The sequence below is a fragment of the Myxine glutinosa genome, chromosome 3 (genome assembly GCF_964187855.1).
Source record: "Myxine glutinosa chromosome 3, kmMyxGlut1.1, whole genome shotgun sequence".
NCBI lineage: Eukaryota > Metazoa > Chordata > Myxini > Myxiniformes > Myxinidae > Myxine > Myxine glutinosa.
This window is the reverse complement of record NC_136263.1, coordinates 186,495,459-186,514,600: the sequence shown is the minus strand read 5'-3', so window position 1 is coordinate 186,514,600 and position 19,142 is coordinate 186,495,459. Positions and strand designations below refer to the sequence as shown.

General features: G+C 42.1%; 1 protein-coding gene across 8 annotated transcripts in view; it reads left to right on the top strand.

Annotated features, from left to right (window-relative positions):
* The window catches only part of CCHCR1 (coiled-coil alpha-helical rod protein 1), a 51,901-nt gene that overhangs the window by 29,122 nt on the left and 3,637 nt on the right, over positions 1 to 19,142 (top strand). For 5 of the 8 annotated variants that reach the window (XR_013622911.1, XR_013622910.1, XR_013622912.1 and 2 more), the window contains 7 exons: positions 1,013 to 1,123; positions 1,895 to 2,001; positions 4,234 to 4,346; positions 4,463 to 4,559; positions 5,702 to 5,814; positions 6,026 to 6,157; positions 13,286 to 13,387. Coding sequence is in view for 4 of the 8 variants with exons in the window: in XM_078774858.1 (XP_078630984.1) it covers positions 1,013 to 1,123; positions 1,895 to 2,001; positions 4,234 to 4,346; positions 4,463 to 4,559; positions 5,702 to 5,814; positions 6,026 to 6,157; positions 13,286 to 13,387 (775 nt within the window). In the remaining 4 variants the exon portion in view is untranslated. Of the gene's footprint in view, positions 1 to 1,012; positions 1,124 to 1,894; positions 2,002 to 4,233; positions 4,365 to 4,462; positions 4,560 to 5,701; positions 5,815 to 6,025; positions 6,158 to 6,574; positions 7,108 to 13,285; positions 13,388 to 19,142 lie in introns of those variants that run through there. The other 3 variants (XM_078774860.1, XM_078774859.1, XM_068109702.2) reach the window with 2 other exon arrangements.

Here is a 19,142-nt window from a genome sequence, read left to right as displayed (position 1 = left end):
TGATTTGATTATATAGATTTTTAAGTAATTGAACGTGTTTTTTACTCTAATAATTTTTGAGGTGTTACAGTTAAAATATCAAACCTGTCAGGTACCGAACCCTAAAAATCGCGATGTTCATGACATCATCTGTGTGACATACTTAGGCAGGGTTTTCTCAGCACGCCACGGGTAATGGCCGCACAACTCGCTTCAGACTCGTCAGAAAATGAATGTGACGAAGTTTTTTCTGATCAAGAATCCTCTGGTAGTCAAAATCATTGTAAAAACTACCTGCAGCAAAACTATCCTCGAGATAACATAGCGGGGTCATGTGGATAATCAAATTGCATCGTTTTCTGGGGCGCGGGTCCAATCGAGTGTAAAAAGACACCACAAAACTTGAATATCTTCCTTCCACGATATATATTGAAGAAAAGAACAACGATTAAGTGTTAGGACAACATAGCTGCAAATGAACCTGTACAAGAGAGGGGAAGAAGAAGAAGAAGGCGGCTTTATGAAAGCTTTCACAGGCAGAGAAGATATTTGAAGCCGTGGACATGGAAGATCAAACCCTTGTTTTTATGAGCCAGGGCAGATAACAGTCCGTGCCAGTCAGCCTTGGTGAATTCCAAAATTGATTTGCACATTGACAACATGGCCGGCGGAGCCAAACGGGGTAGAGGTGGAACAAGAGATGTTCGATTGGAAGTTAGTCATTACCAGGAGGAGATGACATGTGTCACTCTCAGCCATTTAGTCGAAAGAAGTGTGTGTGTTGGAATCATAGATGGGCGGTACTTCATGCAAACAAACATAAGATTGCTGCGGAGAGGAATGTGTAGCCAGTGGTATTCCATGGGGTTAGAAGAGTTGGCACAGAGTACGGATAATGGGAGATCGAGCTGTTCATATAAACAGCAATCCCGCCATTGGGCCGGAGGTCTGGCTTGTCGTAATGGGAAGGTGAATGGTGAGATTAACAAAAATATTGTTTATTTTATTTGCCGTGATTTATATTTCCTTTTAGAAGCAAGCTCTGCAAATAGAATGCAATCACGTACAAAAGGAGTTGAAACTGGTGCAGATCAGCATGAGTGATAGAGATGCTCAGGTGCAGCTGCTCAGAGCCAAAGTGCAGGTGTGTAATTGTTGAATATGTCTCTTGCAATCACTCTTTTCCATCTCTGCTGAAACATGCGTTCTTTATATCCTACCTGTAATCCAAGTGTTGTAAATTAAATAAAAAATTCGTTGAACGTTTTTAGTTTGGACCACATGATATTTGTGACCTAATCTCTGGGATGGTGCAGTGGATCAGATGTAGCGTGCCGGACTCTATCGTGCTGGTCTGGGTTCGATTCCTCACGGAATAAGATGCCTTACGGTTACAAGCCACCATCTTGGTGTTTCGCAGGCAGGGCCTTGCATTATGTAACGTGCCTTCTTTTAATGTATTACAGCTGGCTGTTTAGTCAGCTAGCACTCACTTATACACATTAAAAACCCAAGGCACCTTTCTGTGCGGGAACCCAGGCCAAATTCCCCCCCAAAAAATTGCCTTGGTCTTCGCATATCTGTATTAGGGTGTTACCTGTGTCATTACCTCCACCACTGGTAATGGTAGTGTTCACCCCTGTTTGTTTGTCTGTCTATCTACAGTCTGTTCCCCCCCACCCCCCCCAAAATAGGTATTTTTTTGGTTTGTTTGTTTTAAGTCTTATGATTATGTTAGTCTGATTCTCCATGCTGCGCTGTCTTCTAGCAACCATTGAAATTCGTTTAAAATACCTTTAGTCAGTGCATTATACTGTTCATTCTACTAGGTGAGCGCCAGGGGTATTGACCCTATGTTTTTCCTTTTGCTTCCTGGTTCGCAGTCCCATGACTGCATCATTGTTTTCTCTCTCAGACTCTCTGTGCAGATCTCACGGTTACGCAAGCGGCCCTTGTTCGCGAGGAAGAGTGTAGGCGCATGGCGGAGTGTGCGCTGCAGCGGCTTGGCGACCTTGCCAAACGGTATCACGATCGAGCAACTTGAACAAACGGAACATTTATCTCTTTTCCGCAGCTTTGCCGTTCTGCTGCGATTAATTACCGTGTTTCCTTGAGAGTGCCTGCTCAGTTGTAGATGCTGAATGCTTATAATGGTCCTGGAAAGTGAAATGCACAACAAAACACAGCTGGACTGCTTCTTGAGGAATTTTCAGAAAATGTGAAAACTATTTGAAGAGATAAAGAGGGCTAGTTTGAGGAAAGTTTTCACTAAATATTTTCATTGGACAATCGTCATGGTGGGAAGTTTTAAAGTACAGTTCGAATGCGTGGCAGTGGGTGGAGAGATTGATGTCGGACAGAAAGAGATATCAAATCAATTGAAAGGAAAGGTTGTGATGCCGCCCTACCTTTACGGTCTGGAGATGGTGGCACTGACAGAGTGACAACAACAGAGGCTGCAGGTTTGCAAGAACAACCGGCTGAGGATTGTGGGAGTGGAGTGGAGTGGAGTGGAGGTATATAAGGAGTATAGATGAACTGAGGGAGGAGATTTCTGTGCAGGTGAGCTTGACGGGGAGATTGGTGAAAAGCCGACTGGAATGGGTTGGACGCGTAGTGTGGTTGGGGGAAGAGAGCCGGCAAACAGAGCGGATAGGTTGAGGTAGCGAAGTAGGAGGAAAAGAGGTAGGTAGACCACATTTGAGATGGGAAGATTGTGCGGTGCTGTATGCAGCCTGTGGCTGCTTCATTTCTGGTAGCGTGGTTTTGCCGCCGATGCAGTTTCCCCCCCCCCCCCCCATTATTTTGCCCCCCCCATGGTACTCATTTTGCCGACCTCGGAAGGATGACAGGCTGTGTCAACCCACTTTGTGTTCATTCAACAGCATGACGGGCTCAAACTCAGGACCCTAAGGTCTCACGCTAGCCACCTTAACCACAAAGCCAACACCAGGTTTTGGAAGATTGCGCGAGGAGGGATATCAATAAGGTGCGAGTGGTTGGAGAGTGGAGATAAGGTTGGCTGAGGACAGAGGGAAGTGGCGTATCGTAGTCAAGGCAGGGCAGGAAATTGCTCCTCACTTCTTATTGGAGGGGGGGGGGGGGGGGGGATGACGGAGAAGAAGAAGCTGATTGTCCTTGCAATTTTGTTGCAGATATCTGGTTGTCAAATGCTTGCCATGTCCACTTGAAATATTTCTGCCAACACCACGCCAAGTTTTAGTTTGAAACCTGACAACATGCTCCTCCAAATGATTTGATTTGTGAAAATTTACTTTTTACCAACTCGCTGTTCCCATGGCTAAATTAAATGTTCCCTCTCTCCTTCCATTGCCAAGCTTATTGAGAAGTCTAACTATATTTCATGTTGGACGTGGGCATCATTAGATAATTCACATCACGAATTGCTCGGATATTGGTCGGTAAATGTATCACAGCATGTGGGATTTGAACCTGGGATCCCAGCATTATGCATCACGTGTGAGGATGGGACACAGGAAGCAGGCCAAGCCAATGCTTAGATTGTGATCCTTTCTAATGTGTAACCACTTGGGCAGCCCCATGTGTTCCATGGATGTGAGAGCAGATAATAATGTATCATAATTTAAGTGATCGCAGAGCGCATCATGTTTATTAAAAAGGGTAATGTGACGTAGTTAATACATCATTATATGATTATCATCATTGCTCGATCTGAATCCTATCGGGTATTTATATTTATGGGATATTCTGGAACGATTCCCGAGACAGCGTTTTCCACCTCCATAAAACTGGTGTGAGATGATTCACTTTCCCATGGGAAAATGGTGCTGCATCCCTCCTGCAGGGCTTGGGATCCGAGGATCCTGGGTTCGAATCCCGGTCGATGGCTGAATTAACACCAGGGGGGTTGACTCAGCCTGTTATTCTTCCGAGGTCGGCAAATTGAGTACCAGCTTGCTGGGATGAATGATCCCGGTGTGTACCCCGGTTTAGAATAGGTACACCGTATCCCTGCGCATCGTAAGAGGCGACAAAGGGTTGGCGTCAGGAAGGGCATCCGGCCATAAAAACATTGCCTCAAACACGGAACCATGATTGTCATGGGGCCTGCAATGCTAATCCCTGCTCCAGCGGGGAAAAATTGCCTTAAAACGATCATTCATTCATTGATGATGAGGTCATTGCTTAGATGTTGATGGGAGTAAGAATCTATAAATATTATGAAAAGACTGGTACTTTTCTTCTCCTTATTCTTCCATCTTCTACTCTCAGCTCGCATCAGGTCATGATGAGTAAGGAAGAGGCCCTGGGGGTTGCATTGGACCAGCTAGCTGGCTTGCAGAGTCGCGTCGCTTTTGCCGGATCACGCTTGGGAATTGTTCAAGGTGCAGTGCTCATGGCAGGTGCATCAGCAAAGCGATTGCTAACTTTCAATGATGAGTGGTTGCCCACATATTTGCGGATGCCAACAGGCGTACAGTGGTACTTATGCTGTTTGCAGGTTTGTTTGCAAGGAGAGAGGCATTCCTGAAGCTCGAGATTCAATCACATCCGAAAGGTCGCACACACATCGATGAGGACGATGGAGATATGGAGAGGTTGGTTTTTTTGTGTGTGTGTGTGTGTGCTGGTGTAATGTATGGCTCATGGAAGAAATAAATAAGATGATAGTTGGGTCACACACAAATGTAGAAGGAAATAAACTAAAGATGAACGAGTATCAAGATTCCAAGCATTAACTTGACATTGGATGGACATCCAGTTTCTCTTAGAGCTTTGAGGAATTGTGACAGGAAATTCTGGATAAAGGAGGGAGACCTCCACTCATTCGTTCCTCTTTTCCCACCTGTGGAACCAACATCCACATTCTGCTAGTATCAAGGACACCTCTTCGTGGTGCTTGTACCCCTCTTACGCGAGTTGGGGGCCAAATCTTCCACATTCTCCCCTGTTTCCCAGATTCGTCAGGGCAGCATGATCACGGTCAGAGTGCCAATCGGCCCCGATGGACCGGCCCTTTCCCTCCTCGTTCTCTCTAACTCTGTCGTGGCCCTGACTTCGTGAAGGCGGGGGTACTCGCACCATCCTGGATGTGGGTGATCTCTGCGTCGCTCCTGGGAGATCGATCGGCTGTCTCCGTGCAGTTCTTGTTCGAGAGAGACTCTTGTTCGAGAGAACTGTCCACAACAACAACGACTTCCACATTCTCTTCAATCTCATTCTTCCCTCCATGTCTTCAAGACAGATGTTCACCACCATCTCAGATCATCCCCAATCCAAAACTATGATCTTTGCTACCCCCATTAAGCCCCAAAGTCCACCTACTTCCAAATTCCCAGTTTTTGCTTCCGGAGAGTTTCGTTCTGTATCCATCTTGTCCACCCCATGTGTCGTTCGCTACCTCTCATTCCTCCACAAACCATTATTTGTCAAAGTCTCCCTCTATTTGGCCTTCTATTATGCTGTTGGTGTTTCCACTCTGTTTATACTGTTCCTTACGTTCTGTTGCGTCCTGATACGTTCGGTGTTCTAGCTTTTCCACGAGCCTCGACTTGCAGTGGGAAATTCTAAATTTCTGAAAAAGGTGAGAAAATGCTGCTTGAAAAAAAAAAAAAAAAAATAAGACACTTTGGATTTGGGGAGGTGATTAAGTAACGTCATTTGTGCTGCAATTTATGGAGGTATTTAACCTTTTAATAATTATTATTCTTTCACGCATTTAACCATCTTCCTCCACCAGGGTGAGTCGTGCTGAAGTGCAAAACCTCCTGGATGAGCGAGAGCACCTCGCAACCCAGATTAAACATGATGCCACCGCTATCGAGAGCAGGATCGCACGAGCACGGCAGGATGGTAAGGCAGGTGCAGGTGAAAGTAGTCGTGCTCAGGAAGACATGAGTTGATTACTTAGCTGAAGAAATTGACTTTTTATTTGCAACATTGAATCGCTGTGGGCTTTGAAATAATAACTTCCTGAATCTCAAATTTGTTGTATTTAATGTTAAATACAGTAAGTTTGGGTGGATTTGTGAGACGGCGCTTTTATATCTCGTGGCACCAACAGCTGAAGAACTGCACGAGGCGAAAGCCAAGGCAGCCAGCGAAGGCCGAAGAGCAGATGAGGCACAGAAAGAGGCTGCCACACTAGCTGGGAGGTTGGAAGAGGCACAGAAGGAACTGCAAAGTGCATGGCAGGGTGAGGGCATGCAACATGTACTACAGGGTGACACGTGTGAAATATGCTGCATGACAAAGCATCATCTCCATATTATGTACAGAAACACAGCAAAATGTTTGCTACTAACCACCCTTTTATGTCCCTTACATTCCCTTAATACCCTCTCTTCCAAACCTCACCTTTCGAACTTCCCTCCCCTCATTACAATCTTTTTTTTGTCCATCTCACTTTAATTGGCAATGCATGGATAGCTCAAGAAAAAGTTTTAAGCACTTTATTTTAATTAGAAAATGAATTTTTAGGGGAACCCAAACGCCCATACTGTACCTATGTTGACGCCAAATTTTTGTTTGGCATTATAGGAATACGCAACTTTCGAAACGACGTATGGATGCTAAACGAGGCCTTTTGCGCATGCGCTGTGTGTGTTTACAGTGACTCACTTCTGCTCGCCAGACACTTTTATCCGCGGTAGAGGATACCGCGGCCGAGGGAGAAATATGCGAACAAATATGCGAATGGGCAGTGACCGTGGATTTAACAATAGTCCGTATTTGGACAAAGATACTTGCCATAAATGTCGCCAAGTTGGCCATTATGCCAAACAATGTCCATACAAACGTATGCCTCCATGGCAGCCACCTCTACCGCAAATCCAATGAAATTTTTTTATGTACACTGTATTTGTTTGCTTTGACCATGGAACGGATTTTATTTAAAGTGGGTTTATGCAAGTTCTTAGATGGCCAGAGTATGTCGGATGGAATGTGGAGCATTTTGCTGTGGCAAGCGCAAGGGAAGTTTGTTTTTCTTTTTAAAAAGATGGACAGCAGAGGGGTTTTGAAAGTTGATGGATGCAGCAATTCAGAATGGTCACGAGAAAGGATGGTTGCAGATTGTTATTTTTGCAATGATGAAATATTTTTAGCACATGAAAACCAAAATAAAGGAAGGCAGATGCAACTACAGTGGCTGAAGTGTTTAATGAGAGGCTTTAAATGTATATTCGGTATACCTTGCAAGCTTTTGAACAATCGGGGAACTCATTTTATGGGATAAGCAGTACAGAAATAGTGTAGAGCCCTGCAGGTGAAACACTTCCACTGTTCTTATCCACAATCAGCTGGAGCTGTGGAAAGACGATGGGATTCTAAATAATAAACTAGCAAAGATTTGCAGTCAAACAGGTTTGAAATGGCCAGATGCCTTACCTACAGCTTTGATGGCAATGAGATCAACCTCAAATAGAAAAACTGGTCTCTTCCCCACATAAAATCCTTATGGGATGTCCAATGAGACTGCCGTTCTCAGCCCCATTAACTGTAAAGGAAATGGACATCCATCAGATGGACGATACCATGTTTGCATTATCTATTGCTCTAACACGGGCTATCAGGACTTTTCATTTGCAGGTAAAAGACCCATTACCGGAACCAACTGCCACTGACTGCCACGACTTCCAACTCGGAGACTTTGTTTTCATAAAATCTCACAAAAGAAAGAACACTCTCCAGCCAAGGTGGACGGGACTTCACCAAGTTTTACTGACTACGCACACAGCTGTGAAATGCCAAGGCAAAGCTACATGGATCCACTCCTCTCAGTGCAAGAAAGCCTACGGTGGAAAGGGTCCGAAAGAAGGGTCCCCAACTACTGCCCCACCATTGTTTGGGTCTCGTTCTTTGCCACATGCGGTGCCATCCTCTTTGTCTCAATTATATTGCTAAATGGAGGGGTATACCCCCCAGTCAACTAAATTAATGCAGACTTGTATTATGAACCTTAAACCAGATGAGAAGCACACAAATCCACAAACTTCTGCACGCCCTGATATGCACACCAAAAACGTATACTCGCACACACATCAAATGCCTACACATCGTTGTCAATTACACCCACTCCACTCGTACACACCTACCTTACAGAACACACACACCAACACCCACACTCATGCACCGTTGTCACCTACGCTCACCTCACATCCACACGCACCCATTACCACATAGACGTAGATATAGGAGACAGCTGCCAGTAAACACAGAAGTACATTCTCATCCAGACGGCTTACATGGAATTAATACATACTTAGCCATTTCTACACAATATGCCAGGAACATGAACAAAGTGGTTGCTGGGTTTGCACCCATGTCCCTCACTCGACACAAAGTGGTGTGCCACTTTCTGTACTCCCGTTTAACGAGGTGAATACTTGTGGTTTCCTCAAGACAAATGAGACAACGGGGATCGTTAGAACTTTGACAGCTACTGATGTGACGATGATGCAAAGGAAGTGGAGTAGAGGTAGATATAATTGCAGCAACTTTGCAAATGGGTATCACCCTCCTCACAAACTCCACATTTTGTAGTTACGAGCAATGCTCAGGGGTTCATTTGTCTGTCTAGACCCTGAAATATGCTTGTTCCTAGCCGGTACTCCACCTGTCAACATTATGTAACTAATGAGACAACAGGAAATCTGACCATTGCAGTTACCAGGATAACAGAATGTCAACTAAATGTGACAGATTCCCACCTTACTAGACCACGAGCAGCTTTAAATAACATGTATTTCATATGTGGGTATAGAGCGTATCCCTGGCTTCCTGAAAGTTGTTCAGGTTCCTGTTATTTAGGTTATGTGGTACCTCACATGCGTTTACTTACCCATTCTCCATTTCAAACCCCAAGTCGGAACAAGGGAGCCATTACCGAGACTGAAAGGTTTTTCATGATAGCTTTTCCTTGGTATGGCACAGGGAAGGCTGCCAGAGAATTTATCAACATGTCGACCTCCTTGGAAAAACTTGCCAACGAAACCACCAACGGCCTTGCTGATGTACATGCTGAGATGGTTGCCATTCAGATGGCCACAAAACTCCCAAACCCTCTCCACTACTCCCAAACATGACCAATGGTCATATCTCCATTTAGCTCTTTCACGAGCCTCGATTCAGTATACAAAAAAAAAAAAAAAAAATGGTAAATATCATCATTTTACTCTTGCCCTGTGCATTGACAAGCCCCAGATATGTCCTTCCCATTGGTGTTAAAAATCACAACAGTTGGATTAGAACGCTCGCGTCTACAAGCCTTTCACAGGCCCACATGGTCGGGAGTTTTTGCAGTACGGGCTGCAAGATAAAAACTTTTTGGACAAGTTGATCAAAAAGTTCTCCAAATATTTAGTTGTGCAGAGGCACTCCACTTTTGTGCAGGTAAGTTCCATGTAGTTTCGGCTTCTTTAAAAGATTGGTGAGCCGTTTCATGCTACAATCCTTATCTGGCACACATGATATGTTTGGCTGCCATGCATGAATGCATGTGCCTGGTGTGGATTACATCATTTCAAAAGTCATTTATCAAGGAGGAAAAAAAAAAAATTCTCCCTTAAAGAAATGTTTCAGAGGCAAAAACCTGATGTTATTCCAATAGCTGCCCAATGGACTTCGTTACTCCGGATTTCTGCACATGCGTGCCGAGTAATCGGTGCAGAATACATCATTTGCAAAGCACTATTAGATATGATGATTCGTTTTCCAATTTTAGAATAAATAAAAAAACACAACATACAAGTGGGCCAAGTGTTTTTCAATCTTTCATGGATTTCTCGGCATCATGCCCTGATGATGTGTCCTGGGCGTTTTCAGCAACACAAACAATGAAGGCTTCAAGTTTCACAAGCGGCCAAAGAACCCTAAGATGACCAGGACTTGTGATGAATTTTGTGAAAAAATACCAGAGCACGCTGGAAGAATTAATCGCCGAGTGTGAATTATCACAAAAGCGAAGATAATTTGTTGAATTGATGTCCAATTTACTCTACTCTACGTTCGCAATTAGCTTTTAGCCTTGACAAACTTTCCAAAGTCGTACACTGTATAATCGTCTATTTGTCCACAATGAATCATAGATATACAAGTCCATACAAATAAGAAATGAAGTAACTGATGGTAGTTGATCCACCGTAAATAAAAGTGAAGCTGGCGGAGGTTTTTTTTTGGGCTTTACCCTTTTCAGCGGAGGTTTCCATCGGGCAATGCCGTCTAGAACAACGTTTGTCTGTCCATATGTCCCCACAAACGTACACCAATCAGAACTGAGGATCTGGTCACATCACAGGGGGATGCGTTTAGTAACTATTGCAGTTTCATATTTTACTAAAAGGACATATAATAACCTTCTGAGGACCTTTTTGTGGTCCCAGCGGGTGTCGTAAGATAGGTACGAGGTTTCAGAAATTCCTCAATAAAATTATGATTTTGAAATGCGATCGACATGGACCTTGCTCCCGAATCCAGAAGTGAACAGATGACAATGGTTCGCTGGTTTGATAATATATCAATACAATCATTATTTAACATTATATTTTGATATCAATACCATAGTATTAATTTGTGAATGGAATATTGAATGATGCTGTTTGGAATGAAAATATAGTGAACCTGCTGTCAATGCCTGACGTTTGACTGAAGGTGGCACAGGAATGTGGAATTTATTGGTTCATCGCTTGCCATTCGTCATTTTATATGCCCCCACACAAGTCCAAATTTTTAAAATATCTACATTATTTGCTAACTGCTAGTCTGGCGGGTAGTGATATGTAGAGCAGATAGATCTGAGTAGGTAACATGCTTCGAGGTGTCGCGGTAAGGAAAACTACCTGTAATAAGTTCATGTGTAGGCATTTTGTTGGGTAAGGAGTATACTTGTGAACCTACCAGGAGGTTTGTGTGTTAAGTAGTGTAGGGATTAAAGAGTAGCGCCCCTGTGTGTCCTCACCTGGTTAGCCAAACCTTTGTCCCTTTTGGCACTGCACACCACATAGACATTCCGACAAGTCCTTAGTGCAACACTAAATAACGCCCTCCCCCCTGACATGACTTAGGAAGAAACCAGGCCAGGACACCGCCGCATGGCCGCCGCCATTTACACCTCCGACAGGCCTGTCCACCTCGAATAGCACGCGCTATGACACCAGGAGCAGGGAGCGGGAGTGGGAATGACGCAGTGGGCGTGCACCTGGGGAATCGGTGGAGGAGACTGATTGGTTGGCAGCACGCCAAGGCTGACGTCACGAAGAAGGTGAGATTAGCGAGCGCCGAACGCCATTGGAGTGAGTTGATTGCACAGAGTTGGGTTCGAGTGAGTGACTCGAAGAGAGGAGAGTTCGTTTGAGCAGTTGAGTTGAGTTCACAGAGACGGGGTAGTTGGGTTTTGAGAAGCGAGTTGGAAGGACGAGAGTGAGCGAGTTGGCCAAGTTAGATTTCTGGCCCTGGCAGTCTCTAGCGGCGCTCGGTCTTCTTCGTCTTGCCTAGTCTGAGTGGAGTTCACTGCTTCTGACATGTTCCTTTGTTTCGCTTGGACGTCCTTTTGCTTGGCTGGTAGCGTGCAGTCGCACCTGCGTTCTCCCCGTTCCTGTCTTTTTGTGCTTCGTGTGTACATCTACGCTCGTGCTCTGGCAGTATCTAGCGGTGCTCGGTGCTTGGAGCGAGGGACCTCGTCGTGTGCGAACGGAGTGGGCGTTGGCTCCGGCCTTCGCGTTGCTGTGGTGCTTGGAGCGAGGCCTGGTGGCGGCCGAGCGGGGCCGTGTTACACGGAAGACGACAAGACAGATAAGGCCATTACCCATTCCCCCAAACATAACGAACGTTTTTCTTTATTAATTCATCTCCCTCGTCTCGTATCCGAAATCTGTTGTGTGGGGACGTCCCAATTAGGATATTTGTTACCGGCGCGTGCTTTTTCCTGTCCTTGCTTTTATTTGAATAAACCCTTGTATTATTTTGCATCCCCTGTTAAACCTGTGCCCGCTTGAGTTAATTTCCTCTTGCAGGATAGAAGCTGCGCCAGCGCGCAGAAGTTAAGTGCTTCCACAGCCCTCCATTTTCCTTCTTCCTCCCGCGCGGCCATAGCCGAATCCGTGTTTTGGTAGTTGCCTCCGAATAAGACCGTTTAGGCCATCCGCGACTGATGTTAACCGGAGTTGCGCGACAATATCAATACAATCATTATTTAACATTATATTTTGATATATCAATACGATAGTATTAATTTGTGAATGGAATGATGAATGATGCTGTTTGGAATGAAAATATAGTGAACCTGCTGTCAATGCCTGACGTTTGACTGAAGGTGGCACAGGAATGTGGAATTTATTGGTTCATCGTTTGCCATTCGCCATTTTATATGCCCCCACACGTCCAAATTTTTAAAATATCTACATTATTTGCTAACTGCTAGCCCCACCCAGGTCATACTATTCTCTTCCGCTAAAGTATCAAAGAAGCCCGGCTACACCGCTGTTAGACTTTCGGTTTTGTTGAATTTTAAGTGGAAGTTCATATCAAAACAGCCAACACCAGAGCTTTTGCAGCTGGGCCAATATTCAAACCTTGGCTACACACAATATTTACTTGTGAATAATTGATAGACAGGTACTTTAGAATTATTATATTGACCTTAAATAAAGTAAACCCTACCAATCTGCATTGTAAGCGATTACCGACATTGCTGTCCATCTCATTTACTTCTCACGTGTCTCCTATAGCTCGCATATGGCTTGAAACGATAGATTTCTATGATGCTGGTGAAACCAAGCTCCTCTTTATTTTCATCACCAGCACTTTCCCCTTCATACCCAGAATCAGTTTCTGTCCATAAAAATATTTGACCCACTGCTGTTCATGGAATCTGAATCTGAGCTCATGTGGTATTTCATTTCCTTACATGCTGTCATCCTGAACCACGATTATTTCACTGCTTGTCATCATGGGTCAGAGGTCACTGGGTATTAGTCAGAATGGAGTGACAAAAAGTTTTACTTTTTTTTTTTTCCTACATTTCAAAATAGAGCGTGATGAAGAATTTTCAGTCGTGCTAAATAAATAATTTCAGCAAATCCATTTCCGCTTGAAGTTCCCTTTAGCATCTGGGAAAATTAATGAGAAAATGAGTGTATAGACATACTTCCCCGTTGAGAAATGTTGATACAAGAATGCAAGACTGCGTATGTGTATGATAATGATAACACATTTTATTAAGTACAATACTGCATAACTAATGAAAGTTAATAGGGAATAAAAATAATAACTCTCACTTGATTTGACATATCCTGACTGACTACTTTCATGGCAATTCCTTGTGTAGCGTGGAGTCGACAAGAACTAGACCTGAACGCGCAGCACACCACAGACCTGGCACGCATGGATACTCTGCTGAACCAGGCTCGACATGAGCACAGCAAAGCTGGTATGCTCATATTATTGGAATAAGTGTCTAGAGTGGAGCCAGATCAATGTTGGTCATGCATGCCCCTTATTAGACATACTACTCGGTTGCTGGCAGCCCCATTCTAAAGTCAGCGTGGTTTTTTGGTGTAAGTGTCATAACAGACATGTTATTTGACAAACATGCATGCTTCATTAATACATGCTTTTATTTTTGATAAACGTTATGGTTTCTGAATAATTTTCTCGGTTATTGCTTTGATCCAAGAAAACACTTGCTTTGATCCAAGAAAACACTTGCTTTGATCCATGAAAACAATTTCTTTGACACAAGAAAACACTTGCTTTGATCCAAGAAAACACTTGCTTTGATCCAAGAAAACACTTGCTTTGATCCAAGAAAACACTTGCTTTGATCCAAGAAAACACTTGCTTTGATCCAAGAAAACACTTGCTTTGATCCAAGAAAACACTTGCTTTGATCCAAGAAAACACTTGCTTTGATCCAAGAAACACTTGCTTTGATCCAAGAAAACACTTGCTTTGATCCAAGAAAACACTTGCTTTGATCCAAGAAAACACTTGCTTTGATCCAAGAAAACACTTGCTTTGATCCAAGAAAACACTTGCTTTGATCCAAGAAAACACTTGCTTTGATCCAAGAAAACACTTGCTTTGATCCAAGAAAACACTTGCTTTGATCCAAGAAAACACTTGCTTTGATCCAAGAAAACACTTGCTTTGATCCAAGAAAACACTTGCTTTGATCCAAGAAAACACTTGCTTTGATCCAAGAAAACACTTGCTTTGATCCAAGAAAACACTTGCTTTGATCCAAGAAAACACTTGCTTTGATCCAAGAAAACACTTGCTTTGATCCAAGAAAACACTTGCTTTGATCCAAGAAAACACTTGCTTTGATCCACGAAAACACTTGCTTTGATCCAAGAAAACACTTGCTTTGATCCAAGAAAACACTTGCTTTGATCCAAGAAAACACTTGCTTTGATCCAAGAAAACACTTGCTTTGATCCAAGAAAACACTTGCTTTGATCCAAGAAAACACTTGCTTTGATCCAAGAAAACACTTGCTTTGATCCAAGAAAACACTTGCTTTGATCCAAGAAAACACTTGCTTTGATCCAAGAAAACACTTGCTTTGATCCAAGAAAACACTTGCTTTGATCCAAGAAAACACTTGCTTTGATCCAAGAAAACACTTGCTTTGATCCAAGAAAACACTTGCTTTGATCCAAGAAAACACTTGCTTTGATCCATGAAAACACTTGCTTTGATCCACGAAAACACTTGCTTTGATCCAAGAAAACACTTGCTTTGATCCAAGAAAACACTTGCTTTGATCCAAGAAAACACTTACTTTGATCCAAGAAAACACTTGCTTTGATCCAAGAAAACACTTGCTTTGATCCAAGAAAACACTTGTTTTGATCCAAGAAAACACTTGCTTTGATCCAAGAAAACACTTGCTTTGATCCAAGAAAACACTTGCTTTGATCCAAGAAAACACTTGCTTTGATCCAAGAAAACACTTGCTTTGATCCAAGAAAACACTTGTTTTGATCCAAGAAAACACTTGCTTTGATCCAAGAAAACACTTGCTTTGATCCAAGAAAACACTTGCTTTGATCCAAGAAAACACTTGTTTTGATCCAAGAAAACACTTGCTTTGATCCAAGAAAACACTTGCTTTGATCCAAGAAAACACTTGCTTTGATCCAAGAAAACACTTGCTTTGATCCAAGAAAACACTTGCTTTGATCCAAGAAAACACTTGCTTTGATCCAAGAAAACACTTGCTTTGATCCAAGAAAACACTTGCTTTGATCCAAGAAAACACTTGCTTTGATCCAAGAAAACACTTGCTTTGATCCACGAAAACACTTGCTTTGATCCACGAAAACACTTGCTTTGATCCACGAAAACACTTGCTTTGATCCACGAAAACACTTGCTTTGATCCACGAAAACACTTGCTTTGATCCAAGAAAACACTTGCTTTGATGCAAGAAAACACTTGCTTTGATCCAAGAAAACACTTGCTTTGATCCAAGAAAACACTTGCTTTGATCCAAGAAAACACTTGCTTTGATCCATGAAAACACTTGCTTTGATCCACGAAAACACTTGCTTTGATCCAAGAAAACACTTGCTTTGATCCAAGAAAACACTTGCTTTGATCCACGAAAACACTTGCTTTGATCCAAGAAAACACTCGCTTTGATCCAAGAAAACACTCGCTTTGATCCAAGAAAACACTTGCTTTGATCCAAGAAAACACTTGCTTTGATCCAAGAAAACACTTGCTTTGATCCAAGAAAACACTTGCTTTGATCCAAGAAAACACTTGCTTTGATCCAAGAAAACACTTGCTTTGATCCAAGAAAACACTTGCTTTGATCCAAGAAAACACTTGCCTTGATCCAAGAAAACACTTGCTCTGATCCAAGAAAACACTTGTTTTGATCCAAGAAAACACTTGCTTTGATCCAAGAAAACACTTGCTTTGATCCAAGAAAACACTTGCTTTGATCCAAGAAAACACTTGCTTTGATCCAAGAAAACACTTGCTTTGATCCAAGAAAACACTTGTTTTGATCCAAGAAAACACTTGCTTTGATCGAAGAAAACACTTGCTTTGATCCAAGAAAACACTTGCTTTGATCCAAGAAAACACTTGCTTTGATCCAAGAAAACACTTGCTTTGATCCAAGAAAACACTTGCTTTGATCCAAGAAAACACTTGCTTTGATCCAAGAAAGCACTTGCTTTGATCCAAGAAAACACTTGCTTTGATCCAAGAAAACACTTGCTTTGATCCAAGAAAACACTTGCTTTGATCCAAGAAAACACTTGCTTTGATCCAAGAAAACACTTGCTTTGATCCACGAAAACACTTGCTTTGATCCACGAAAACACTTGCTTTGATCCAAGAAAACACTTGCTTTGATCCAAGAAAACACTTGCTTTGATCCATGAAAACACTTGCTTTGATCCAAGAAAACACTTGCTTTGATCCAAGAAAACACTTGCTTTGATGCAAGAAAACACTTGCTTTGATGCAAGAAAACACTTGCTTTGATGCAAGAAAACACTTGCTTTGATCCAAGAAAACACTTGCTTTGATCCAAGAAAACACTTGCTTTGATGCAAGAAAACACTTGCTTTGATCCAAGAAAACACTTGCTTTGATCCAAGAAAACACTTGCTTTGATCCAAGAAAACACTTGCTTTGATCCACGAAAACACTTGCTTTGATCCACGAAAACACTTGCTTTGATCCACGAAAACACTTGCTTTGATCCAAGAAAACACTTGCTTTGATCCAAGAAAACACTTGCTTTGATCCACGAAAACACTTGCTTTGATCCAAGAAAACACTTGCTTTGATCCAAGAAAACACTTGTTTTGATCCAAGAAAACACTTGCTTTGATCCAAGAAAACACTTGCTTTGATCCATGAAAACACTTGCTTTGATCCAAGAAAACACTTGCTTTGATCCAAGAAAACACTTGCTTTGATCCAAGAAAACACTTGCTTTGATGCAAGAAAACACTTGCTTTGATGCAAGAAAACACTTGCTTTGATGCAAGAAAACACTTGCTTTGATCCAAGAAAACACTTGCTTTGATCCAAGAAAACACTTGCTTTGATGCAAGAAAACACTTGCTTTGATCCAAGAAAACACTTGCTTTGATCCAAGAAAACACTTGCTTTGATCCAAGAAAACACTTGCTTTGATCCACGAAAACACTTGCTTTGATCCACGAAAACACTTGCTTTGATCCACGAAAACACTTGCTTTGATCCAAGAAAACACTTGCTTTGATCCAAGAAAACACTTGCTTTGATCCACGAAAACACTTGCTTTGATCCAAGAAAACACTTGCTTTGATCCAAGAAAACACTTGTTTTGATCCAAGAAAACACTTGTTTTGATCCAAGAAAACACTTGCTTTGATCCAAGAAAACACTTGCTTTGATCCAAGAAAACACTTGCTTTGATCCAAGAAAACACTTGCTTTGATCCAAGAAAACACTTGCTTTGATCCAAGAAAACACTTGCTTTGATCCAAGAAAACACTTGCTTTGATCCAAGAAAACACTTGCTTTGATCCAAGAAAACACTTGCTTTGATCCAAGAAAACACTTGCTTTGATCCAAGAAAACACTTGCTTTGATCCACGAAAACACTTGCTTTGATCCACGAAAACACTTGCTTTGATCCACGAAAACACTTGCTTTGATCCACGAAAACACTTGCTTTGATCCACGAAAACACTTGCTTTGATCCACGAAAACACTTGCTTTGATCCAAGAAAACACTTGCTTTGATGCAAGAAAACACTTGCTTTGATCCAAGAAAACACTTGCTTTGATCCAAGAAAACACTTGCTTTGATCCATGAAAACACTTGCTTTGATCCACGAAAACACTTGCTTTGATCCAAGAAAACACTTGCTTTGATCCAAGAAAACACTTGCTTTGATCCAAGAAAACACTTGCTTTGATCCAAGAAAACACTTGCTTTGATCCAAGAAAACACTTGCTTTGATCCAAGAAAACACTTGCTTTGATCCAAGAAAACACTTGCTTTGATCCAAGAAAACACTTGCTTTGATCCAAGAAAACACTTGCTTTGATCCAAGAAAACACTTGCTTTGATCCAAGAAAACACTTGTTTTGATACAAGAAAACACTTGCTTTGATCCAAGAAAACACTTGCTTTGATCCAAGAAAACACTTGCCTTGATCCAAGAAAACACTTGCTCTGATCCAAGAAAACACTTGTTTTGATCCAAGAAAACACTTGCTTTGATCCAAGAAAACACTTGCTTTGATCCAAGAAAACACTTGCTTTGATCCAAGAAAACACTTGCTTTGATCCAAGAAAACACTTGCTTTGATCCAAGAAAACACTTGCTTTGATCCAAGAAAACACTTGTTTTGATCCAAGAAAACACTTGCTTTGATCCAAGAAAACACTTGCTTTGATCCAAGAAAACACTTGCTTTGATCCAAGAAAACACTTGCTTTGATCCAAGAAAACACTTGCTTTGATCCAAGAAAACACTTGCTTTGATCCAAGAAAACACTTGCTTTGATCCACGAAAACACTTGCTTTGATCCACGAAAACACTTGCTTTGATCCAAGAAAACACTTGCTTTGATCCAAGAAAACACTTGCTTTGATCCATGAAAACACTTGCTTTGATCCAAGAAAACACTTGCTTTGATCCAAGAAAACACTTGCTTTGATCCACGAAAACACTTGCTTTGATCCAAGAAAACACTTGCTTTGATCCAAGAAAACACTTGCTTTGATGCAAGAAAACACTTGCTTTGATGCAAGAAAACACTTGCTTTGATCCAAGAAAACACTTGCTTTGATCCAAGAAAACACTTGCTTTGATGCAAGAAAACACTTGCTTTGATCCAAGAAAACACTTGCTTTGATCCAAGAAAACACTTGCTTTGATCCAAGAAAACACTTGCTTTGATCCACGAAAACACTTGCTTTGATCCACGAAAACACTTGCTTTGATCCACGAAAACACTTGCTTTGATCCAAGAAAACACTTGCTTTGATCCAAGAAAACACTTGCTTTGATCCAAGAAAACACTTGCTTTGATCCACGAAAACACTTGCTTTGATCCAAGAAAACACTTGCTTTGATGCAAGAAAACACTTGCTTTGATGCAAGAAAACACTTGCTTTGATCCAGGAAAACACTTGTTTTGATCCAAGAAAACACTTG